Below are 27,326 nucleotides of genomic sequence, written 5' to 3' on the forward strand. Positions count from 1 at the left end.
TGGGACCAAAGACCATTTTGATGTTTAAAATGACCATTGGATTGTCATTGGATCTCACAAGGCTAAAGTTTCAAGCCTTCTTGGATGGGTTCATTAAAACATGTGTTCTCTGTCCTGAGAATGAAAACCTTGCATCCAAAATACTTGTCCTTGAAAAGCCTGTGGCTAGCGAGGCATGCTTGATGCAGATCATAAACTCTGCATATTCATTTTCAAAGAACCACCTAAGAGAAAGGAAATTGGTACATGAAAAAAGCAAAAAAGGAAATTAGAAGGGTTAAAGAGAAAGAAAAATGGCCCCAAAGCCAGCAATGAATCACCACCAAATGAACTCAGTTGCCCTCCACAGGCTGTGGGGGTGGACACCACTTGGGAAGCTTAGAGCACAGAATGGGTGAAAAATCAGCAAAAGTCCTGGCACCTAGTGATGCTCTTGAAGGAGCAGGTGATTTTGTTAAAAAGAAAGAGGATATTATTGTTGAAGTAGATGTAAAAGCCAAGGGTCCTCTTGTGTTGACTGGTGGTCATTTTAATGAGATGATTAGAGAACAAATTAAGAAATTTCCTACGGTTTTGCCACTATAACAGAAAAGCTCAGCAGTACCCTCTTGACAGTTTGCAGTGTGTAGTAGCAGTACATTAAGCTCTCCTCATCTCTAAAACTGCCCACTTCTTGAAGGTGATGTATGACACAGACCTTCTGGAAGAGGAGGTCATTAGCTGCTGGTCAGAAAAGCCTTTAAGAAATATGTAGCATAAAAATTTGCCGAAGAGAGTCATGTCAAAGCAGATCCCCTTATAAAAGAGTTGAAGGAGGCTGCTGAAGGTGAAAGTATGAGGTAGTGTAGTCAAAGGCTGCCAGGGAACCCGAAGTCAGAACTGTAAAGTGTGACATCATGGGCGATGTTATTGTTACCATTTGAAGTGATGAATGCACCCCAGCTTGCAGTGTAAGGCCGCATATTTTTTTTGCCTCGTTAGTTGGAAGAACAGCGTACACATGACTTAAGTCATGCTATACTTTATATTACAAATATTTCACTGTGAGTGGTCTAAAATTAAGCCCAATGAATCCATTCACCTCTGTGAGTAAACATGGTTTGCTTATATACGGCATCTTCATTTTGAAAACTGGTGAATGGACATATCTCATTTATACTTATAAAGTATAAAAATGATTTATTTTTTGGTCATTCTTACCAAAAAAGATACTAGAAAGCAAAATATAGAGGACCGGATATAGGTTACTGATGTCCCCACTCTTCCCCAACCCCTACTCCCAACTGAATCTTAATACTCCAGGCAACTAGTACCCATCCCACGTGCACTTGGTAAGGATTTGTTGACTTTCTGACACTGAATTTGTAGGCTGTCTCCTCCTTACTAGATGGGAAAATTGGATTTAAATGACACTTCACAGCATTCTTTCCATTGACCTGCCCTCGAGTATGTTGGGATTGAGCAGCAGTGGATGAAGTGAGGTCTAAATTCTGGTAGGAGTTAATAGAGGTGACTCCTGTCCAGTAAACCTGGGCTCTTTTTAGGTAGCTTTTAGATGGCCAGTGTTGCCATAAATCTAATCAGATTTTTTTTTTTTACATCTTTGGCAGGAAAATTATTTTATTGAAAAATCTAATTGTTTTCATTTAGGCACAGCCAACCTTACTTATATTCATTATTTCTTATTTTCTGCTGGGAGTGAGATAGGCTTACAGCTAACCTGGAATATATTTAAAGACTGGCATGAGCTAGTACAATCTCAGGATTACTATATAGTAAATCATTTGCCATCATATCGTTTCATTGACTAATGCTTTGCTTTGAAAATCAGATACTTTTAACCACAGTAGAAAATTACAGTTTTACTTTTCTCTTTTAAGACATTTCACTAAAATAATGTTCAAAAGTTTGTAATAAACTAAAATCCTATGCATAATTCCTCTTATTTCATATAAACGTGCAGTGAGATTATTATAATTGATTCTTAAATTGTTTGAAGGGCACTTTGCTTTTAAATTCAGGCACTTTCCTGCTAAGAATAGATTTTAACCTTGGCCTTTTGCAGTCCCTGATGGCATATCACTTCTTAAGGTTTGTTAAGCCAAGATAGGTAGAGGGTGTGTGTGCGGTCCACGGTCAAGGAGGATGGTTTATTCTATTCAGGCTTTTCCCCTAAGACTGGCCTGAGGGGGTGGGGGGAACTAAAAGGTAATTAGGGAACAGAGGGCATTTGTCAATGAAAATCTGAATTTGACCTCTTCCTTTTTTCCTGTGATCTGTTTGCCTAAGATTGAGAAATAAACTGTTTTGTCCCTCCCTCCGCTGGTGGCTCAGTTTCAGAAAGTGAGTCCAGAAAGTAGTAAGCCTCATCTGGGCCCTGGGGAGCACAGGACTTGGCTCAGTTCCAGCCCTGACTCTGCTGTGCCTTGGCTGTGTGACCTCAGGCGAATCTGTTGCTCTCTGTTTCATTTCCCCACCAGTAAAGTAGAGCCAGTTACCAACCCTGCCTGCCTCACGGGTGGTTCTAAAATTCAACTGAGATGTCTATGGAAGTCTGTAAACGGCAAAGCAAGTGACCACTGTGATGATTAAAGCTTTTAGGAAATTTATAGTCTCTTTAGAGGAAAAAAAAAAAAAAAACCCTCAATTCTGCATGTATAATAAAAATTCCAATCTGGTGTTTTATCATATTTATCATTTATAACCTGCTAACTTAGTGTTTTAAAAGTTCTTAAAGCTTGGGACTTTGTAGGTGGCGCGGTGGTTAAGAATCTGCCTGCAAATGCAAGGGACATGGGTTTGATCCTTGCCCCAGGAAGATACCACATGCTGTGCACCACAGTGAAGAGTAGCCCATGCTCTCGGCAACTAGAGAAAGCCCCTGTGTAGCAGTGAAAACCCAACATAGCCAATAAAATAAATACATAAATAAATTTATAAAAAAAATTAAAAATAACTGAGCTTTAAAAAAAAAGAATTCTCAAAGTAAGCTTATCAAATATTGTGGTAGAAATTCTCCAGATAAACTCAGTCAATTGGCCCAAGTGACAAATGTTAGGCCAAAATGTCAACTTTGGGTTTGAGGTGTTTTTACAATTGAACATGAGTTATTTGGAATTTTGAGTGGCAATATCAATCTGTCCTGTTTTTTTTTAATTTTATTGGAGTGCAGTTGATTTACAATGTTGTGTTAGTTTTAGGTGTACAGCAAAGTGATTTAGTTATACATATATCCACTCTTTTTCAGATTCTTTTCTTATATATGTTATCACAGAATATTGAGTAATGTTCCCTGTGCTATACACTAGTTCCTTGTTGATTATCTATCTTATATATATAGTAGTGTGTATATGTTAATCCCAATCTCTTAATTTATCATTCCCCCCATGTTTCCCCTTTGGCAACCATAAGTTTGATTTTGAGATCTGCGAGTCTGTTTCCGAGGTACCAGCTCAGCTGTGTCACACAAGGAACTCTGGCCTGAAGCACCCGCTGAGAGGCGTCTGCCCCGGGGCACCCTATGAGCGAGTGAAACCAGACAAAGCACAAAAAAAAAAGACTGAATATTCGTCTACTCCAATACTTGGACATTAGTCTGAGGCTTGGACAGTCTTCTATAAACACCTCTATCACCAGGACAAGCAACCCCAAAAGCTTGGACAACCATGAGGAAACAAAGAAACACCATGCAGGCAAAGGAGCAAGAAAAAAACCCACAAGACCAAATAAATGAGGAGGAAAAATGCCTGAAAAAGAATTTAGAGTAATGATAGTAAAAATGATACAAAATCTCGATAACAAATTAGAGAAAGTACAAGAAACAGTTCATAAGAACTCAGAAAAACAAACAGCAATGGATAACAAAATAACTGAAATTAAAAATACTCTAGATGCTCTAACCAGCAGAATGACTGAGGCAGAAGAACGAATAAGTGAGTTGGAAGATAGAATGGGAGAAATAAACGCCACAGAGCAGGAAAAAGATAAAAAAATAAAAAGACTAGAAGACAGCCTCAGAGACCTCAGTGATAACCTTAAACGTACCAACATTCGAATTATAGGCATCCCAGAAGAAGAAGAAAACAAGAAAGGGTCTGAGAAAATATTTGAAGAGGTTATAGTGGAAAACTTCCCCAACATGGGAAAGGAAATAATTCACCAAGTCCAAGAAGCACAGAGAGTCCCATACAGAATAAACCCAAGGAGAAATACACCAAGACACATATTAATCAAACGAACGACAATTCAACACAAAGAAAAAATATTAAAAGCAGCAAGAGAAAAGCAACAAGCAACATATAAGGGAAAACCCATCAGGATAACAGCTGACCTTTCCACAGAAACTCTGCAGGCCAGAAGGGAATGGCAGGATATCCTGAAAGTCCTGAAAGAGAGAAACCTACAGCCAAGAATACTCTACCCAGCAAGAATCTCATTCAGATTTGAGGGAGAAATCAAAAGCTTTCCAGACAAGCAAAAGTTAAGAGAATTCAGCACCACCAAACCAGCCTTACAACAAGTGCTAAAGGAACTTCTCTAAGTAGGAAACACAAGAAAAGGAAAACACCTACAAATACAAACCCAAAACAATTAAGAAAATGGTAATTGGAACACACATGTCAATAATCACTTTAAATGTAAATGGACTAAATGCTCCAACCAAAAGACACAGACTGGCTGAATGGATACAAAAACAAGACCCTTCTATATGCTGCCTACAAGAAACCCACTTCAGACCAAGGGATACATATAGACTGAAAGTGAAGGGATGGAAAAAGATATTCCATGCAAATGGAAGTCAAAAGAAAGCTGGAGTAGCAATACTCATATCAGACAAATTAGACTTGAAAGTAAAGACTATTAAAAGAGACAAGGAAGGACACTCCATAATGATCACGGGATCCATCCAAGAAGAACATATCACAATGGTAAATATCTATGCCCCCAATATAGGAGCACCTCAATACATAAGGCAGATACTAACAGCTATAAAAGGGGACATCGACAGTAACACAATAATAGTGGGAGACTTGAACACCCCACTTACATCAATGGACAGATCATCCAAACAGAAAATAAATAAAGACACACAAGCTTTAAATGACACATTAGACCATCTCGACTTAATTGATATTTATAGGACATTCCATCCAAAAACTACAGACTACACTTTCTTCTCAAGTGCACACGGAACATTTTCCAGGATAGATCACATCTTGGGTCACAAATCAAACCTCAGCAAATTCAAGAAAATTGAAATCATATCAAGCATCTTCTCAGACCACAACGCCATGAGACTAGATATCAATTACAGGAAAAAAACTGCAAAAAATACAAACACATGGAGGCTAAACAATTCACTCTTAAACAACCAAGGAATCACTACAGAAATCAAAGAGGAAATCAAAAAATATCTAGAAACAAATGACAACGAAAACACAACAACCCAAAACCTATGGGACGCAGCAAAAGCAGTTCTAAGGGGGAAGTTTATAGCAATACAGTCCTACCTTAAGAAACAAGAAAATGATCGAATAAACAACCTAACCTTACACCTCAAACAACTAGAGAAAGAAGAACAAAGAAACCCCAAAGTGAGCAGAAGGAAAGAAATCATAAAGATCAGAGCAGAAATAAATGAAAAAGAAAGGAAAGAAACCATAAGAAAAATAAATAAAACTAAAAGCTGGTTCTTTGAGAAGATTAACAAAATTGATAAACCATTAGCCAGACTCATCAAGAAAAAAAGGGAGAAGATGCAAATCAACAGAATTAGAAATGAAAAAGGAGAAGTCACAACGGACACCTCAGAAATACAAAACATCATGAGAGACTACTACAAGCAACTAGATGCCAATCAATTGGATAACCTGGAAGAAATGGATACATTCTTAGAAAAATACAATCTTCCAAGACTGAACCAGGAAGAAATAGAAACCATGAACAGACCAATCACAAGTACAGAAATTGAGGCAGTGATTAAAAATCTCCCAACACACAAAAGCCCAGGACCAGATGGATTCACGGGCGAATTCTATCAAACATTTCGAGAAGAGTTAACACCTATCCTTCTCAAACTCTTCCAAAATATTGCAGAAGGCGGAACACTCCCAAACTCATTCTACGAGGCCACCATCACCCTGATACCAAAACCAGGCAAAGATGTCACAAAAAAAGAAAACTACAGACCAATATCACTGATGAATATAGATGCAAAAATCCTCAACAAAATACTAGCTAACAGACTGCAACAGCACATTAAAAAAATCATACACCACGATCAAGTGGGGTTTATCCCTGGGATGCAAGGATTCTTCAATATACGCAAATCAATCAATGTGATACATCATATCAACAAATTGAAGGATAAAAACCATATGATCATTTCAATAGATGCAGAAAAAGCTTTTGACAAAGTTCAACATCCATTTATGATAAAAGCTCTCCAGAAAATGGGCATAGAAGGAAATTACCTCAACATCATAAAAGCCATATATGACAAACCAAAAGCCAACATTGTTCTCAATGGAGAAAAACTGGAAGAATTCCCTCTAAGAACAGGAACAAGACAAGGGTGTCCACTCTCACCACTGTTATTCAACATAGTTTTGGAAGTGTTAGCCACAGCAATCAGAGAAGAAAAAGAAATAAAAGGAATCCAAATTGGAAAAGAAGAAGTAAAATTATCACTCTTTGCAGATGACATGATACTATATATAGAAAACCCTAAAGACTCTACCAGAAAACTGCTAGCACTCATTGATGAGTTTAGTAAAGTAGCAGGATACAAAATTAATGCACAGAAATCTCTTGCATTCCTATACACTAACAACGGAAGAGCAGAAAGAGAAATTAAGGAAACTCTCCCATTCACCATTGCAACCAAAAGAATAAAATACCTAGGAATAAACCTGCCTAAGGAGGCAAAAGATCTGTATGCAGAAAACTTTAAGACATTGATGAAAGAAATCAAAGACGACACAAACAGATGGAGGGACATACCATGTTCCTGGATTGGAAGAATCAACATTGTGAAAATGACCGTACTACCCAAAGCAATTTACAGATTCAATGCAATCCCTATCAAATTACCAATGGCATTTTTCACAGAACTAGAGCAAGAAATCTTACGATTTGTATGGAAACGCAAAAGACCCCGAATAGCCAAAGCAATCTTGAGAAGGAAAAATGGAGTTGGTGGAATCAGGCTTCCTGACTTCAAACTATACTACAAGGCCATAGTGATCAAGACAGTATGGTACTGGCACAAAAATAGAAAGGAAGATCAATGGAATAGAATAGAGAACTCAGAAGTAAGCCCAAACACATATGGGCACCTTATCTTTGACAAAGGAGGCAAGAATATACAATGGAAAAAAAGACAGCCTCTTCCATAAGTGGTGCTGGGAGAACTGGGCAGCAACATGCAAAAGAATGAAATTAGAACACTTCCTAACACCATACACAAAAATAAACTCCAAATGGATTAAAGACCTACATGTAAGGCCAGACACTATAAAACTCCTAGAGGAAAACATAGGCAGAACACTATATGACATCCATCAAAGCGCCATCCTTTTGGACCCACCTCCTAGAATCATGGAAATAAAATCAAGAATAAATGAATGGGACCTCATGAAACTTAAAAGCTTTTGCACAGCAAAAGAAACCATAAACAAGACTAAAAGGCAACCCTCAGAATGGGAAAAAATAATTGCCTATGAAACAACGGACAAAGGATTAACCTCCAAAATATACAAGCAGCTCATGAAGCTTCATACCAAAAAAGCAAATAACCCAATCCACAAATGGGCAGAAGACCTAAATAGACATTTCTCCAAAGAAGACATACAGATGGCCAACAAACACATGAAAAGATGCTCCACATCACTAATCATCAGAGAAATGCAAGTCAAAGCCACAATGAGGTATCACCTCACACCAGTCAGAATGGCCATCATCACAAAGTCTGGAAACAACAAATGTTGGAGAGGGTGTGGAGAAAAAGGAACTCTCCTGCACTGTTGGTGGGACTGTAAATTGGTACAGCCACTATGGAAAACAATTTGGAGGTTCCTTAAAAAACTACAAATAGAACTACCATATGACCCAGTAATCCCACTACTGGGCATATACCCAAAGAGAACCATAATCCCAAAAGAAACATGTACCATAATGTTTATTGCAGCACTATTTACAATAGCCAGGACATGGAAGCAACCTAAATGCCCATCAACAAATGAATGGATACAGAAGATGTGGCATATATATACAATGGAATATTACTCAGCTATAAAAAGGGATGAGATGGAGCTATATGTCATGAGGTGGATAGAACTACAGTCTGTCATACAGAGTGAAGTAAGTCAGAAAGAGAAGGACAAATATTGTATGCTAACTCACATATACGGAATCTAAAAATGGTACTGCTGGACTCAGTGACCAGAACAAGGATGCAGATACAGAGAATGGACTGGAGAACTCGAGGTATGGGAGGGGGCGGGGGGTGAAGGGGAAACTGAGACGAAGCGAGAGAGTAGCACAGACATATATATACTACCAACTGTAAAATAGTCAGTGGGAAGTTGTTGTATAACAAAGGGAGTCCAACTCGAGGATGGAAGATGCCTTTGAGGACTGGGGCGGGGAGGGTGGGGGGGCCTTGGGGGGGGCGTCAAGGAAGGGAGGGAAGATGGGGATATGTGTATAAAAACGGATGACTGAACCTGGTGTACCCCCCCAAAAAATAAATAAATAAAAAAAAAAAAAAAAAAAGTTCATTTGTATCATTTTTAGAAATTAGATTCCACATATGAGTGATATCATATGATATTTGCCTTTCTCTCTCTGATTTACTTCACTTATGATAATCTCTATATCCATCCACGTTGCTGCAAATGGCATTATTTTGATCTTTTTTATCGCTCAGTAATATTCCACTGTATATATACCACATCTTCTTTATCCATTCCTCTGTCAATGGACTTTTACACTGCTTCCATGTCTTGACCATTGTAAATAGTGCTGCAATGAATATTGGGGTGCATGTATCTTTTCAAATTATGGTCTTTTCCAGATATATGCCCAGGAGTGGGATTCCTGGATCATATGGTAATTCTATTTTTAGTTTTTTAAGGAACCTACATACTATTCTCCATAGTGGCTGTACCAATTTACATTCCCACCGACAGTGCAGGAGGGTTCCCTTTTCTCCACACCCTCTCCAGCATTTATTGTTTGTAGACTTTTTGATGATGGCCATTCTGACCAGTGTGAGGTGATATCTCATTGTAGTTTTGATTTGCATTTCTCTAATAATTAGTGATGTTGAACATCTTTTCATATGCTTTTTGGCCATCTGTATGTCTTCTTTGGAGAAATGTTTATTTAGATCTTCTGCCCATTTTTTGATTGGGTTTTTTGTTTTTTGATATAGAGCTGCATGAGCAGCTTGTATATTTTGGAGATTAATCCCTTGTCAGTCACTTTGTATGCAAATATTTTCTCCCATTCTCTGGGTTGTCTTTTCTTTTTGTTTATGGTTTCCTTTGCTGTGCAGCTTTTAAGTTTAATTAGGTCCCATTTGTTTATTTTTGTTTTTATTTTCATTAGGAGGTGGATCAAAAAACATATTGCTACAGGGCTTCCTAGGTGGCGCAGTGGTTAAGAATCTGCCTGCCAGTGCAGGAGACATGGGTTTGATCCCTGCGCCAGGAAGATCCTACATGCTGTGGAGCAACTAAGCCCGTGCACTGCAACTATTGAGCCTGCGCTTTAGAGCCTGTGAGCCATGGCTGTTGAGCCCATGTGCTGCAACTGCTTAAGCCCATGCACCTAGAGCCCAAGCTCTGCAACAAGAGAAGCCACGGCAGTGAGGAGCCCAGGTGCCACATGAAGAGTAGCCCCCACTCACCACAACTAAAGAAAGCCTGCACACAGCAAAAAAACAAAAACAACAAAAAAATATGTTGCTGCAATTTATGTCAAACAGTATTGTGCCTATGTTTTCCTCTAAGAGTTTTATTGTGTCTGGCCTTACATTTAGGTCTTTGATCCATTTTGAGGTTTTTTTTTTTGCGTGTGGTGTTAGAGAATGTTCTAATTTCATTCTTTTACATGTAGCTGTCCAGTTTTCCCAGCACCACTTATTGAAGAGACTGTCTTTTCTCCACTGTATATTCCTGCCTCGTTTGTCATAGATTAATTGACCATAGGTGCGTGGGTTTATTTCTGGGCTTTCTATCCTGTTCCATCGATCTATATTTCTGTTTATGTGCCAGTACCATACTGTTTTGATGACTGTAGCTTTGTAGTATAGTCTGAAGTCAGGGAGCCTGATTCCTCCAGCTCTGTTTTTCTTTCTCGGGATTACTTTGGCTGTTTGGGGTCTTTTGTATTTCCATACAAATTTAAAAATTTTTTGTTCTAGTTCTGTGAAAAATGCCATTGGTAATTTGATAGGGATTGCATTGAATCAGTAGACTGCTTTGTGTAGTATAGTTATTTTGACAACATTGACTCTTCCAATCCAAGAACATGGTATATCTTTCCGTCTGTTTGTGTCATCAGTTTCTTTCATCAACATCTTATAGTTTTCAGAGTATAGGTCCTTTGTCTCTTTAGGTAGGTTTATTAAGTGTTTTATTCTTTTTAATGAGCTGGTAAATGGGATTATTTCCTTAATTTCTCTTTCTGATCTTTCATTGTTAGTGTATAGGAATGCAAGAGATTTTCTTGTATTAATTTTGTATCCTGCAATTTTACCAAATTCATTGATGAACTCTAGTAGTTTTCTAATAGTATCTTTAGGATTTTCTGTGTATAGTGTCATGTTGCCTGCAAACAGTGGCAGTTTTACTTCTTTTCCAGTTTGGATTCCTTTTATTTCTTTTTCTTCTCTCATTGCTGTGGCTAGGAGTTCCAAAACTTTGTTGAATAAAAGTGGCGACAATGGACATACTTTATTCCTGATCTTAAAGGGAGTGCTTTCAGCTTTTTTACCATTGAGAATGATGTTAGCTGTGGGTTTGTCATATATGGCCTTTATTATGTTGAGGTTAGTTCCCTCTATACCCACTTTCTGGAGAGTTTGTTTTTTTTTTATCATAAACGAGTATTGAATTTTGTCAAAAGCTTTTTCTTCATCTATTGAGGTGATCATATGATTTTCATTCTTCAGTATGTTAATGTGGTGTACCACACTGATTGATTTGTGGGTATTGAAGAATCCTTGCATCCCTAGGATAAATCCCACTTGGTCATAGCATATGATCCTTTTAATGTATTGTTGGGTTCAATTTGCTAGTATTTTGTTGAGTATTTCTGCATCTCTGTTCATCAGTGATATTGGCCTATAATTTTATTTTTTGTGTGTTATCTTTGGTTTTGGTATCCAGGTGATGGTGGCCTCATAGAATGAGGTTAGGAGTGTTCCTTCCCTTGCAATTTTTTGGAAGAGTTTCAGGAGGATAGGTGTTAACTCTTCTCTAAATGTTTGATAGAATTCGCCTGTGAAACCATCTGGTTTTGGACTTTTGTTTGTTGGAAACTTTTAAATCACTGTTTCAATTTCCTTACTTGTGATTGGTCTGTTCATATTTTCTGTTTCTTCCTGGTTCAGTCTTGGCAAGTTGTATCTTTCTGAGAATTTGTCCATTTCTTCTAGGTTATCCATTTTATTGACATATAGTTGTTTGAGTAGTCTCTCATGATCCTTTGTATTTCTGTGTTGTCAGTTGTAACTTTTTTCATTTCTAGTTTTATTGATTTGAGCTCTCCTTTTCTCTTGGTGAGTCAGCTAAAGATTTATCGATTTTGTTTACCTTCTCAAAGAACCAGGTTTTGGTTTCATTGCTCTCTTCTGTTGTTTTCTTCATCTCTATTTCATTTATTTCTGTTCTGCTCTTTATGATTTCTTTCCTTCTACTAACTTTGGGTTTTGTTTGTTCTTCTTTCTCTAGTTGTTTTAGGTGTAAGGTTAGGTTGTTTATTTGAGATTTTTCTTGTTATCTAAAGGTAAGCTTTTATCGCTATAAACTTCCCTCTTCGAACTGCTTTCGCTGCATCTCATAGGTTTTGGACTAATGTGTTTTTGTTGTTGTCTCTAGGTATTTTTCGAATTCCTCTTGGTTTGGTTCAGTGATCCATTGATTGTTTAGTGGCATATTGTTTAACTTCCACATGTGTTTTTTTTTTTTTTTACAGTTTTTGTCCTGTAATTGATTTCTAATTTCAAAGCATTGTGCTCAGAAAAGATGCTTGATATGATTTCAGTTTTCTTAAATTTACTGAGGCTTGATTTGTGGCCCAGCATGTGATCTATCCTGGAGAATATTCCATGTGCACTTGAGAAGAATATGTATTCTGCTGCTTTTGGATAGAATGCTCTATAAATATCAATTAAGTCCATCTCGTCTAACATGTCATTTAAGGCCTGTGTTTCCTTATTGATTTTTTGTCTGGATGATCTGTCCATTGCTGAAAGTGAGGTGTCAAAGTCTCCCACTATTATTGTGTTACTGTCAATTTCCCCTTTTATGGTTGTTAGCATTTGCCTTATGTATTGAGGTGCTCCTATATTGGGTGCATATATATTTACAGTTATATCTTCTTCTTGGATTGATCCCTTTATCATTGTGTAGTGTCCTTCTTTGTCTCTTGTAACATTCTTTGTTTTAGTCTATTTTGTCTCATATGAGTATTGCTCCTCCAGCTTTGTTTTGATTTCCATTTGCATGGACTACCTTTTTCTATCCCCTCACTTTCCGTCTGTATGTGTCCCTAGATCTGAAGTGGGTCTCTTGTAGACAGCATATATACAAGTCTTGTTTTTGTGTCCATTCAGCCAGTCTGTGTCTCTGGTTGGAGCATTTAATCCATTTATGTTTAAGGTAATTATCAATATGAATGTTCTTATTGCCATTTTGTTAATGGCAGTTTTGGATTTGTTTTGGATTTGTTTTGGAAAGTCTTTTTACTTCCCTTCCTCTTTCATTCTCTTGTGATTTGATGTCTGCCTTTAGTGTTAGATTGCTGCCTTTAGATTGCTTTTTCTTTTTTGTGTGTATATCTAGTGTAGATTTTTGGTTTGTGGTTCCCATGAGGTTTTTATTTTTAACATTTATTATTTATTTATTTATTTAATTTGTACCTGATCTTAGTTGTGGCATGCAGGATCTTAGTTGCAGCATGTGGGCTCTTTAGTTGCAGCATGCAGACTTCTTAGTTGCAGCATGCAGACTCTTAGTTGTGACATGCATGCGGGATCTAGTTCCCCAACCAGGGATTGAATCTGGCCCCCCCTGCATTGGAAGTGCGGAGTCATGCCAACCAGACCACCAGGGAAGTCCCTCCCATGAGGTTTTGATATAGCAGTCTATATATGTACAAGATTGTTTTAAGTCGTACAATATGTTTTAAGTTGCTTTGCCACTTAATTTCAAATGTATTTCCAATATCCTGCATTTGTACTCTCCTCTTCTTATGATTGCTTGTTTTTGATATCATATTTGTGTGTGGATGATTTCCTACCTTTACTTATGTTTGCATGTACCAGTGAGCTTTCCCATTTGTAATTTTTTTGATTCTGGTTGTGGTCTTTTCTGCCTAGAGGAGTTCCTTTAGGATTTGTTGTAAAGCTCGTTTGGTGGTGCTGAATTCTCTTAACTTTTGCTTGTCTGTAAAACTTTTGATTTCTCCACTGAATGTGAATGAGAGCCTTCCTGGGTAGAATATTCTTGGTTGTAGGTTTTTCCCTTTCATCACCTTAAATATATCACGCCACTCCCTTCTGGCCTGCAGAGTTTGTGCTGAAAAATCAGCTGATACCTTCATAGGGATTCCCTTGTATGTTATCTATTGCTCTTTCCTTCTTGTTTTTAATATTTTTTCTTTGTCTTTAATTTTCGTCAGTTTGATTAATATGTGTCTCGATGTGTTCCCCCTTGGGTTTATCTTGTATGGGACTCTCTGTGCTTCCTGGCCTTGAGTGTGTTTTCTTTCTAATGTTAGGGAAGTTTTCAACTATAATCTCTTCCAATATTTTCTCAGGCCCTTTCTCTCTCTCTTCTCCTTCTGGGACACCTATGATGCAAATGTTGGTGCATTTAATGTTGTCCCAGAGGTCTCTGAGACCTCACTTAGAGGCTCAGGACTCTCACTCATGGGAGAACCTCTGTGATGTAATTATCTTCCAGTTGGTAGGTATGGGATTTGATTATGTCATGAAAGTGCCCTTCCTACTGTCTCATAGTGGCTTATTTTTTGTCTTTGAATGTAAAAAATCTTTTTTGGTAGGTTCCAGTCTTTTTGTTGATGGTTGTTCAGCAGTTAGGTGTGATTTTGGTGTTTTTGTGAGAGAAGGTGAGTTCAAGTCTGTCTACTCCACCCTCTTTTCTGGACTCAAGAGGCTGCTTTTAGTTTGGATGGTTGCTGCCTCTTTCCTCAGCGTGTGCTGGCCATTATCCCCTTGATATGGGGTGTGCAGGTACAGTGGCCCTTGTGCATTCCCGGGATCGGGGAATACCCAGAGTGTTGTTGCAAAGATTAAGTAAGTTGACATGAAACTGTCTTGCCCATTTTCCAGCAAACATGTCTTTGTTTCTTCCCTTTTTTCCTTAGCAGTTCACTATGCAAAAGCTTTGCTCAACCATGCCTTTTGAATAGGATTTCCTTTCTGAGGTAGCATGACGAAGTCTTGTGCTGTCCTGCTCAGGGCTGGAATCCATCACATGTCCAACATTTCCCCCCTGAGTCACCCAAAGTCTCTATGCTAACCCTTTGTGGAGCCACAGAGGGGCTCCTTAATGGAGGTGGTGAGGCCAGTGTACAGGTCTCAGCACAGAACATTGAGAGGGCAGAGGAAAGCAGGAACTCATGTCACCAGATTAATCTTCTTGGCAACAAGCTACTCCACCAAGTTGCAGGTTTCCTATGAAAATGGCCTGCACCAGTGGCGGCTGCTGTCCTTCATCCCCATTCTGCCCCTTGCCACCATTCTCCTTTGTCTTCCTCCATTTGCTTCCTGTCCTTTATTAACTAATTATAGAAGTCCCCACGGCCTTGGAATTAGCATCTATGTTGCCACTTCTTAATAACATCACTAGGAAACACATTCTTTTTAATTTGAGCAGGTAATAGAGTCCAGGGAAAACTCATATAGGCAGAATGTCTAATTTATTCAGCTGCAGTGTGGTTTTTGACTCTGAGCAGATGTCTTTGGGGAGCAGTTATCCACTTGAGATAAATTAACCAGGCTGGGTTGTAAAAAGTGTTTCCTCAGCATATACATTTGTCCTTTTCTTGAGCAGTAACCTCTAAAGAGTGAATTTGGGTGTGATAGTCTCCTGTTTAAGCCCTTTATGATTATTTTTAAAAAAATAATGATGAGGACTTCCTAGGTGGCACAGTGGTGAAGAATCCGCCTGCCAATGTAGGGGACACGGGTTCGAGCCCTACTCTGGGAAGATTCCACATGCCACAGAGCAGCTAAGCCCGTGTGCCACAACTCTTGAGCCTGCACTCTAGAGCGCGTGAGCCATAACTACTGAGCCCATGTGCCACAGCTATTGAAGCCCACACACCTAGGGCCTGTGCTCCACAACAAGAGAAGCCACTACAATGAGGAGCCCGCGCACCACAATGAAGAGTAGCCCCTGCTCGCAGCAACTAGAGAAAGCCCGTGTGCAGCAACGAAGACCCAGCGCAGCCAATAAATAAATTAAATAAATAAATTTATAAAAAAAATGATGATGAGACATTGGTGCTATGGTTATTTGTTTTTTTCTTCTTTGAGTTCTTTTAACAAAACATACTGAAGTATTTGGAGATGAAATTATATGATACCTGGGATTTGTTTCAAAATAATATGGAAAGGGGTGGTGTGGATGGTGGTAGAGATGAAACAAGGCTGGCTGAGTTGATAATTGTTGAGGGAGGTGGGGGTACAGAGGTTTCATTATGCTATTCTGTTTACTTTTACATATATTTTTGTAATTTTCCATAATAAAAAGTAAAAAAATAAACCAAAACCCAAAACAAAAAAAACCACCATACCATAGGTTTCCCATTGCCTCAAGCTAGTGTCCAGCCCTCTTAACATTGCATTCAGACCCCTTCATGTGTCTGGCACCTATTAACCCTTCCAGATTCATCTTCTCAGGTGTTCTGGTCTCTTGAAATGATTTGCAGTGGCCCCAACATGTACACCTCGCCTGACCCTTTGCACTTGCTGTCTTCTCTTCCTATGACACTTTCCCCCTCCCTTTCCATCCTCCCATCCTCTCCCCAGTTTGCCTGCCTCAGGTCCCAGACAGCTCACAGCCTTCAGCCTTCCCTGACCATCCTCCACCTGAGTATGGGTTTGGTGCCCCCCCCCCCCAAGGTGTGCCTCTGTCACTTTCCTCTCAGTTTAGCCCTCCTTACCCTGATTCTAACCACTGCTTCCTTCCTGTAACATGATTTTTTTGTTTTTTTTATTGGCTGTGTTGGGTCTTCATTGCTGCATGTGGGCTTTCTCTAGTTGTGTCGAGCGGGGAGCTACGCTCTTCATTGTGGTGTGCAGGCTTCTCATTGTGGTGGCTTCTCTTGTTGCGGAGCACAGGCTCTAGGCACCCAGGCTTCAGTAGTTGCGGCATGTGGGCTCAGTAGTTGTGGTGCATGGGCTTAGTTGCTCCACGGCATGTGGGATCCTCCTGGACTAGAGCTCGAACCTGTGTCCCCTGCATTGGCAGGCAGATTCTTACCCACTGCGCCACCAGGGAAGTCCCCCGTGACATGGTTTTGAGTAAAAGGATTATGCCTTGTTCACACTTTTATCCCTGGCACCGAGCACAGTGCCTGGCATAGAGCAGGCAGCCCATAAATTAGAGAATAAAAGGCCCAGCCATGGCTTCCCGAGGCTTGGTCTCAGGTGTCTCAGTGCCTCTGCCCAGAGCCAGTGGTGCCTGGTGCTGATGCAGCTTCTCTCTGCCTCTCTGTTTCTTCACGCGCCTGTTCACCTCACCTCTGTTCTGTTTCATTGGGATTTTCAGTGACTTCCTGTGAGTCGCAGCAGCGCAAGCCTAAGTTTACACATTATTTCCCCAAATTTCTACTGCACGTGGTGGGGGAAATCCAGTCAAACTTGGAGCTCTGATACTCTTGATAATGATGAGATGTGGAATGGTGCCAGTGCTACTGGGTAAAGTGAAGTTTACTCTTTATTGATGTGCTATGAATCTCCTCCGTTTTGATTAAAGTCTCTCTAGGATCCAACTCCAGGGGCATGTAATCTGTGCTGTCCAGTTGATGGTGACATGTGAACCAGGAGCATGGTGCAGGAATGTTCATTACAGCAGTTTGAAATAGGAAAAGAAAAAATGAATAAAATGTCTATAGACAGGATGGATAAAGAAATTGCCATCTGGTTATCATATGTGCATGAACTTAGAGCTAGACATACAAGTTGGTTGTTTTGCACCAAAACTCAGCAAGTCAAAGAATACATACGGTGTAATACTATTTATATAAAGTTCAAAGACATGCAAAACTAAACTGTTTATGAATTCATAATTGTAACATAATATGCATATACAGATATATGCAGGAAACTGATAAACGCAGAGATCAGGATAGAGACCTTCTCTGGGCAGAAGGGAGAAATGTGCTTATGGGGAGGCATATGGAGCTCTGACAGTACAGATAATGCTGTGTCTTGGGTTGCATGGTGGGTGCATGGTTTTTCATTTCATTATACTTAATACTTTGTATATAAGCTAAATATATTCTTTGGGTATGATGAATTTCCTAATAAAAATAACATTTAAAATAAATCCACCAGCATTTTTTAAGTGAGACTATGTTCTCAGCACTTTGAAGAAGGAAGAGGTTTTTGGGTTTTGGTTCTTATTCCTGTTGCTTTTCTTCAGCAGTTCACAGGGGTAATTTTAATCGAATCATCTTACTTCTGCTTTACGTAAAAGGCTGATGCAGGAATACAAATTGCAAAAGCTCCCCATTGGTGATCATCAGAAAATTTTCAGTAGATCACCTCTCTCTCTCCCAACCTCGTCCCCTCTTTGTTCATCTCAGATGTTGCCATGGTGGACATGAGCGATGTCTCCAAACAGCCTTCACTCTTTTACCATCTTGGAGTCCGGGAAAGCTTTGACATGGCCAATAACGTCATCCTGTACCACGACACTGATGCTGACACTGCTCTTTCACTGAAGGTAAAGAGTATTGTTCACCTTCTTCTGAATACTTCGTTTTGGGAAAGCAGTATATTCTGTGTTCAGTTGAACTGTACATGTAGCAGAAGAGGTTGGAGAAAAACAATAAAGATTTGCTTGTGCAGTTCCTTCCTTCCCACCCCAGGTTCTAGCTCACACAGGTGACTTCCTGGCTGCTGTATGAATGTATGTGCTAGAGATGTGCATTTGCAGACAACTTGAATATTTCTAAGCTCATTAGGGAAGTGAAGGCAAAAACTCCTTTTAGTTTCCGTTTAAGTAAACAGAGCACTTTGAATCCTCTGTTGGGCAATTTGACCCAAACCTACACATTAAAAAAAAAAATTCCAACTTGGATAATAGGGAGATATTTAACGGCAAAATGGGTAGAAACTTTTAGGACAGATGTAATCAGTATTTAATCTGTTATTTTCTCCCCAGTTTAAAGCCAAGCGAAACTGAAAACTTGTGTGTTCATGCACAACTCAGTAATTATTGAGAATTTTTTAAATGTATTTTTGCAAATTTGATAGAAGCTTTTTTGGATAACAGTACTTTTTTTTTAATATTTGAGAGATTTATTAAAGCATCTTATCACAAAGATGAACAGTACTTTTTTAAATGCTCCTATTTCTAAAATATGAAGGTCAAATGTGAGTTATTATAAAATTTAGCTGTTAATATTGTTTAATATCTTAACATTAGTCAGGAAATCCTGGTCTATGTTATACCATTTCAGGAATAAAAGATTAGTTTGTTTACAGCAGTGTTACTCAACCTTGACTGCACTTTAGAATCATTTAGGGAGTTGTAAATATCACAGTAACCAGGACACACCAAGATCAATTATGTCACAATCTCTAGGGGATTTTTTTTTTAACCTCCCAAATGTGCAGCAAGCCTTGAGAACCAGTGGTTCAGAGTTAGCCTTTGTGGATATCATTTCTAAATGTCCAGCTCCCTGAGCTTTAGAAATCACTAGTATATAAATGACACAATTTTGTGATGGCAAATTGGACATTTTTGTGTTTCTTAAGGTCTAAGATTAACCAGATGTGTCTGGATTCTGTAATAATATGGGATTGTTTCCTGACAGAAATACTACCTGTCTCAGATGTATAACCTGTATGTATTATATATCACATACATCTTACATAGCTGTGTCCTCTGTCATCCTAGCACAATACTGTATTTTAAGAGTCATTCATGTGACAGTGGAAGAAGAAACTGTTTTGCTGTTATACTTCACATTGTAAAATAGTGTACAATTTAAACCAATCTAAATTACTTTAGATATTTAGATTTTTTTTTACTGATTTTCACTAAAGTAGTTATGCTTAGAAATATTTAGAATTAGAAAATATGAAAGGGTAGATTATTAAGCTGTATTTTGATGAGAAACATGAAATTAGAATGTATTTTTTCCCCACTTCAATACATTTTTTCTCACTTGTGCCTTAGTGAACTCCTCTGGAAAGTCCCATGACCTAGATAAATTTTAATTTTTAATGATATGGAAAAATACTTCCTAAAATGGAAATGGTTACTCAGTTATATCTGCAGCCAAAAGAAGTGATCTGCACTTGTCAGAAAATAGAAATCTCAGAACACATAAAACACATTTTACGGGGCAGCTGTTTAATTATGTTTTCTTTTTTCAGTAAATGGCTTGCAGCGCATAAATGATACAGTTGAGGGCTGCATAACCATTATGCTGAGTTAACTGACTAAAATTGTTGTCACTGAGTTTGAGTTTGAAAATTCCTATAGTGAATATATATAAATATTAATATCTATAGTGAGTTGTCAGGAATCCTATCAGCAGCACCCCTTTTGTGGGAAGGCTGATTGGGGTGTGGCCTGCAGCCTTCACAGCGATGACTCAAGAAATGGTACCGGGGCCCGAGGAGACCACAGGCTGCTCGTGCACTTCCTTGCTGTCACTGAGAAGGCGAGAGACAGGGCATTCAGAGCCCTGAACTTGAATCTCAGAATATCTTTGGACAGAAGCATTGCCACTGTTACGGGAAATCCTTATAACCTGTATGCACCCCCCCCACCCCCGGAATTGCAAAGCTAACCAACCATGATAAGTTTTCTTTAGGACGTGAATTTTACAATTCTTGGAGGCCCATTCTATTCGAAACTTTTTATGGGGTGGAGGTTTCAAATGATTAACTCTTGCTCTAAAATGGGTGCCAGATGATGGCATAGGGACAGAGTGCTTACTAGTGCTTATGGAAATGAACTGTTTTGGAAAAAAAGCTATATTGATCCTATCTTTTCTTTTCAGGATATGGTAACTCAAAAAAACACAGTAAGTATTATATTTTCAGATTTTTAACTTTGTGAATGTAAATGTGTAAAATGCTTGCCTGAAAATCCCACAGATGGCAAAGTGATGTCTAATTGTACCTATCGGTTGTGCTTCTAAGAGGGACAGCTAGAACCCCCTACTCCTCAAGCTGCCAGCTGGCTCATCCCCACTCAGCTGCCCAGGGTGCAGGGCAGAGGGCAAGGTCATGCAGGTGTCCTTGTTCTTCGTTACACACTGGGACTTTGAGCCTGGAACCACCCACCTGTCTTCTGAGCTGGGCCGGTGTTCCTATGGACCACCAGGTTTCTTTCTGCTGGAGCCAATACCTCCATACTTCCTACCAAAGCTTCCCTCACAACAAAGAGACGTGAACTTATACCAGAGTTAAGGTGGAGGTCTAGCCCAAAGTTCCCTGCCACAAGGTGAAAAGAAGTGGGATGGAATTCCACTTCTTTCCATTTATGTGTTGGAGTCTCCTGATTTGACTTAAAAATTCCTGCAATGACGTAGTGAAAATACCATGTTGGTTTGACTTGTATCATGAAACTCCCCACCCTAAAAACATTCACATAAGATCATGTCCTTGGAAATTGTGCCACAGTTATCCTGTACCTTTGAATGCCTCTCCCCCCCCCCAAAAAAAAAACCTCCCCATCCTTCCAGACCTATGGCATTGCAGTTTGAGAAATTGTGACCTAGACTAAGGACAGTTCTTTCTTCCCTTTCCTTTGGCCCTCAGCCTCCTCCCCACTGACCCTTCTGGAAGAGTAGGGCCTCTTGCCTCTTTTCCTATTCCAGTTGGAGTTCCCAGAGGGAGAGGGAGAAAAGGGCCCAGGAGGTAGAGGTCTCCAGAAGGCACCCTCCACAGAGGCACTTGGCATGATGTTGACCCCTCCAGAGAAGGCCCCACCCCACAGCCGTGGGGCCCAGGCTTCCCCAGGACCCAGGTGGAGCCCCCTGTCAGAGGTGGAAGCCTTGACTCTTCTCCTCCAAGCCCGAGGATGAAGTGCTAGAAACAAAACAGGTATAGTTGATGTAATTACCACTGGAGCATGGATTTAACAAGCCAACCTGAAAATAAGGCATCAAGGTGGTTTTCTTGGGAAAAGAAATGGGAAGGTTTGTCACTTCATTTTGTCCCATTTGCATGCCAGTGCTGTCCACTTACGGGCTCTTTCCTGTTCTTTCTAGATCTTGGTTTCTTAAATTACCTCCTTCGTGAAGATAGAGAAATCCAGTCAAGTGAGATTGGGCCTGAGGCTGCAGGGCAGAGGGTGTAGTCCCAGCTCTGTCTCTAAGTAACTTTGGACAGTCATTCCATTCCCCGCCCCAATCCTCACATTTTACCCAATCATCGATAAAATGAAGAGGTTGAACTCTGTCATTTCATTCATTGTCCGTGTCCCCTATTTGTTGTATGAGTGAAAAGATGTAACTTGGATTTAATACAAGGAGTGTCTAGGAAACAGTTATTCCGTAAAACAAGAATTACATTAAGGCAAGGTGCAAGGAAGGAAACTATTTTTTACATCCTGACTGTTGATTGTGTTGGAGCCTAGAAATCTTGTTCTCCAGGAGACTTAGTGTCATTCTGTTACTCTTCCAATATATACCTCCCTTCTGGTACATTCTCTCATGTCTAAACACCCAGGAATCCCTTCACACTCTTGGTAATTCTAACTATACCACAGCATCGTTCCCTCTAGGTTTTTGTTTGTTTTGTTTTTTCAGAACAAACGTATTCTAGAGGATTTGGAAATGAATCTTTCTGCTATATTTGGCATTACTTTAGAATTCTGTGCCCAGTAATGGTTGTCATGCTTGATGGGGTGTGAAAATGTAGAGCATTCAGGAGAACAAAATAAAGGACCAGAGGTGACTGGAAGGGTTGAAAATCGCATGTAAGAGGAAAAGTTGAAGGGAAACAAACCTCAAGAGGTATTGTTCATGGTCATTTTCAAATGTTATCCCTTTTCAGGAAGCAGGGAGGCAGTTACTTCTACTCCAGATGGCATGGAAATAGGGCAAACTGAAAAAAGGTTGGATCAGCAGAATGGACATCTCACAAGTCATGGTGGTTAAACATTGAAACAGTGTCAAAGTAACTCAGCTGACTTTTAAGAAGAGTTTGTTCACTTGTCCCCTCCACGTGGATGGGAGTAATGCTGCTTGGAAGCAGGGATATGGATCGTGTAACATCAGAGGTTTTGAGAGAGAATCTGATGAAATTGTGGGTCTCTGATAATTGGACAGCTTTAAAAAAGATACAACGTAGTTGTAGTCGGTGAATTATAAAGTCCTGTGAGTCAGGTACAGATTAAATGCCATACACTGAACATGCAGCTAGGTGCTTGAAGTGATGTATGAATATATGGAAACCAAGATGCTTTGAGATCTCTGTCTTCAGGGAGTATTTTACATTTCTAGAATTGTGCCTGATGATATATGGAATTTGGCTTCATTTGGTAGAGGGGTGGTGTATTAGCCAGAGTTCTCTAGAGAAACAGAACCAATAGGAGATATAGAAAGAGGGAGGTAGAGATATTTATTATGAGGAATTACCTCACATAATTACGGAGGTGGAGAAACCCTACAATCTGCAAGCTACAGACCCAGAAAAACCAGTGGTGTAATTCAGTGCAAGTCCAAAGGCCTGAGAACCAGGGGAGCTGATGGTGTAGAACAGAGAAGATAAGATGAGGTGTCCCAGATCAAGCAGTTAGGCAGGAAAAAGAGGGCAAATTCCTCCTTCCTTTGCCTTTTGTCCTGGTCAGGCCTCAGTGGTTGGATGATGCCCACCCACAGTGGGGAGGGCAGTCTGCTTGACTGAGTCCACTGACCCAAATGCTGATCTCATTCAGAGACACCCTCACAGACACACCCAGAAATAATGTTTAATCTGGGCACCCTGTGGTCAGTCAAGTTGACACATAAAATTAGCCATCACAGATAGCTACATTTGCTTCCATTTCTAGGAGCAGTCGCTTTGCAGGGATGTAAGGGATGGGAAGCCAATCTCCAGGCTTCAGCCTGGACCAGACCTGCAGCCCTTCTGGGCTCTTCTGTTCTTCGGAAACACAGTATCACCTTTTGTGCTCACCTCTTTTTCAGATGATGCTTAAAAAAAAAACCCGTGTTCCAGGGGTTTTTTTAAACTCTTTATTTAGGTATAATTGACATACCATAATATTCACCTCCGTGCACACAATTCAATGATTTTTACGAGTTGTGCAGCATCACCACAACCCAGTTTTAGGACATTTCCATCACCCCCAAAAATACTTGTTTCCAGACAATGCCTGTTCCCATCCCAGCACCAAGTAAGCACTAATTTGCTGTATGTATTATAGATTTACCTTTTCAGGACTTTTCATAGAAATGGAAGGATATAATAATGGGGTCTTTTGCATCTAATTTCTTTCACTTAGCATGAAGTTTGTGAGATTCACCCGTGATGTAGCATGTATCAGTGGTTCTTTTCATTGCTGAAAATATTGTATGCATAGTCCACGGTGTATTTATATATTCCCCAGTTGATGGACATTTGGATTGTCTCCACTTTTTGGTTATTATTCATAATGTTGCTATAAACATTCAAGTACAAGTCTTTGTGTTGGAAATATGTCTTCATTTCTCTTGGGTAGATCCCTAGGAATGGAATTGCTGGATCATATAGTAAATATATGTTTAACTTTGTAAGAAACTATCAAAATAATGTTCAAGGTGGCTGTACCATTTTACATTTCCATCAGCAATGAGAGGTCTAGCTTCTTCACATCCTCATCAATACTTGGTATTGTCTATATTTTTATTATATCCATTTTAGTGAGTATGGAGTGGTATCTTATTGTGGGTTTGTATTTCCCTAGTGAGTAATGTTATTGAGCATCTTCTCATGTTGTGATTAGCCGTTCATAGACTTCTTTGGTGAAATGTCTATTCAAATTTTTTGCTTATTTTTAGATGGATTTTGTCTTACTATGGAGCTATTGGAGTTCTTTGTGTATTCTGGAAACAAGGCCCTTATCAGAGACTTTATCAGTTACTTCTTTTATGGCTCATGGTTTTGATGTCATATCTAAGAACTCTTGGCCTAACCTGAGGTCGTAAATAATTACTCGTATGTTTCCTTTTAAAGTTTTATAGTTTTGGCCCTTACATTTATTTCTCTGACCCATTTTGAGTTAATTTTTGTGTCTGGTGTGTCTAGGGGCCCAACTTCTTTCTTTTGCATGTGGCTATCCAGCTGTCCCAGCACCATTTCTTAAAAAAGACTATTCCTTCCCCATTGAATTTTCTTGGCACCTTTATCAGAATCAACTGATCATAAGTGTAAGGGTTTGTTTCTGTAGTTCATTGACCTGTATGTTTACCCTTATGCCGGTACCATGCTGTTTTGACCACTGTACCTTTATAGTATGTTTTGAAATTAGGAAATCTGGTTCCCCCAACTTTATTCTTCTTTTCCAACATGGTTTTGGCCACTTGGGGCCACTTGCAATTCCATATGAATTTGAGAATCAACTTTTCCATTTCTACAAAAAAAGGCTGTTGGAATTTTTCTAGGGATTGCACTATATCTGTTTATCACTTGCGTAGTATTGATATCTTAACAATATGAAGTCTTCCAATCCAAAAACACAGGGTGTCTTTCCATTTGTTTAGTTCTCCTTTCATTCCTTTCAGCAATGTTTTATAGCTTTCTGTGCACAAGTATTTTACCTTCTCGGTTAAATTTTTTCCTGGGTATTTTATTCTTTTGGATGTTTTTGTAAATGAAATTGTTTTCTTAATTTCCTTTTCAAGATTTATTAAAAAAAACTTTTCACAGAAATCTTTAATACATCATATTTTACTTCATAATTCAGTATTTGAGTTAAAACGTAATTTCATTTTTGATCAGAGTTCCATAAAGATAACTTCTTTTCATATATTATTTTTATCCATTTTTATTATTAGGCCATTTTCTACTGCTTTAGAGATAACAAAGATAGCCCCTTTCAGCATTTTAACGCTTCAGAAGACATGTTTATATGATGAAAGATCAAAAACAAGAGTGAAAATACAGCCTTTATGAAAACAAAAGTGAAAATATAGCCAACCCTGAGAGACTACTTTATCTATTAAACCTTGGAACTTCTTGGTAGTTTATTATTGTACATAGTCCACACGTATTCTTTGTTTTAATTTTCCTTTGTAAAAATAACCATACCTTCAAAGTTACATTATATTTTGCAGGTTGATTCCCCCCCAGGAAGTAGACTCTGAGACTGAGTTTAGTGAACAGATTTATTGAGGAGGGCCCTTGGGATCACCTTCGAGGAAGAGGAGGGCAGGAAGCAGGACTGGGCAGAGAGAGAAATCCAGCTGGGATGCAGGCTCAAGGGCAGCCTTTGCTGACTCCACCCCCCTGCGAGCTCTGAGCTGGGATGACCTTTCTGAGTAGTTCTGAGTTGGGATGGGATGGCCAGTCCTTTATACTTCTGCATCCATCCTTCACTGGAAGGAGAGCGACATTGAGTGAGGTGCTTTCTGCAACTGAGGCAGTTCCAGGAGGGGCTGACAACAGGGGTGAGAGCTACAGTGCTCCCAGTAGCTGGGACAGCACGTCCTTCCTTGAAGGGGGGTCTGGGTGTCCGCCCGAGTGTCCACCACATTACGATTATTTCACTTGAGAAATAAAAAGTCATGTAAATCATATATACCCCAAGACTAAGCATGTACCTCGAAGACTGAGATGCACAGAAATAATTTTTGCCTTTGAATTAGTAGGTAATTATTTGGAAGCTATACGTAGCCTCACCAGAGAGGAAACATGGGGACATAAACCTTCCTTGTCCCTTAGGAAAATTACTAGGAGAAGATGATGTTTTCTACCCAATATTTGTAGAAGAAATTATTCAAAGTAAACTAGACCTTACTTTCATTTGTCATGTCAGAAAGCCAGAGTTCAGAGCTGGTTTTTTAAAAGCAGAGTTAAATTTCCAAGCTAGGATCATGTTACTAGAAAACACCTTATTAAGAAACTAATCTGGTTCTTGACCTCTGGACTAGGTGGTTATTTATTTATTTATTTATTTATTTATTTAGGAAAGCCAATGAGATTTAAAAGAAACTCATTGTTCCCATCAAAATAGTTCTCTATGATCCCAATAAATGGAAATTCTTTGAGAAGCAGACATTGACAATATTGGGGGTATTGTCTACAGTATTGGAAGTCTTTTTACCCAGCTTACAAGCACACTGAGGCCTCAAGTTTAGAGTAACAGAATTTCTCCTGGTCTTTCTCTTGCTTTCCTCAATTCTTCAGTTTGCTTTGGCTTGGGATCTAAAATTACCAAGGATGATGTAGATTGCTTAGGGACACTTGGGTAAAAAGGCAATTAAATTTTTTTTCTACTTTTGTATGCTTTGGGTTTTTGGAGTTCAGAATCAGAATTTCTATCACTTTTATTAGTGAAAACTCAATTTCAAACAAGAAGGCTAGCTCTCATAGTAGATGGAAAGGGAGAATTTTATTTTGTGCATTGAATGTGATTTATGTAAAAATTTCTGCCCTTTGAATATTTATTTCATTTGTGTAGCTATTTTTTATTTCTACCTCATCTTAGATTCTCTGTTCAAGTCTTTTTGTCTTTTTTTTTCCCCTTTATGCTTGTGTTCTATGTTCTCTTTTAAACTGGAGTACTCTGAAAAAATAAATAAATAAATTGGAGTACTTGGGAGGTGTGAACCATAAAACTTTTCTCTCTACCTCTTGAATATCACAGGAATAATGTCACATTTCACAGGGCCAATGT

The 27,326-nt window shown here is 39.1% G+C and overlaps 1 protein-coding gene across 1 annotated transcript in view; it reads left to right on the forward strand.

Moving 5' to 3' along the window:
• MAP3K15 (mitogen-activated protein kinase kinase kinase 15) overlaps positions 1–27,326 on the forward strand; it is a 131,337-nt gene that overhangs the window by 13,613 nt on the left and 90,398 nt on the right. The window contains exons 2-3 of the mRNA XM_057718468.1: positions 18,070–18,209; positions 20,503–20,526. Coding sequence (XP_057574451.1) covers positions 18,070–18,209; positions 20,503–20,526 — 164 coding nt within the window. The remainder of the gene's footprint in view (positions 1–18,069; positions 18,210–20,502; positions 20,527–27,326) is intronic.

This window comes from Hippopotamus amphibius, chromosome X (assembly GCF_030028045.1).
Source record: "Hippopotamus amphibius kiboko isolate mHipAmp2 chromosome X, mHipAmp2.hap2, whole genome shotgun sequence".
Classification (NCBI taxonomy): Eukaryota; Metazoa; Chordata; class Mammalia; order Artiodactyla; family Hippopotamidae; genus Hippopotamus; species Hippopotamus amphibius.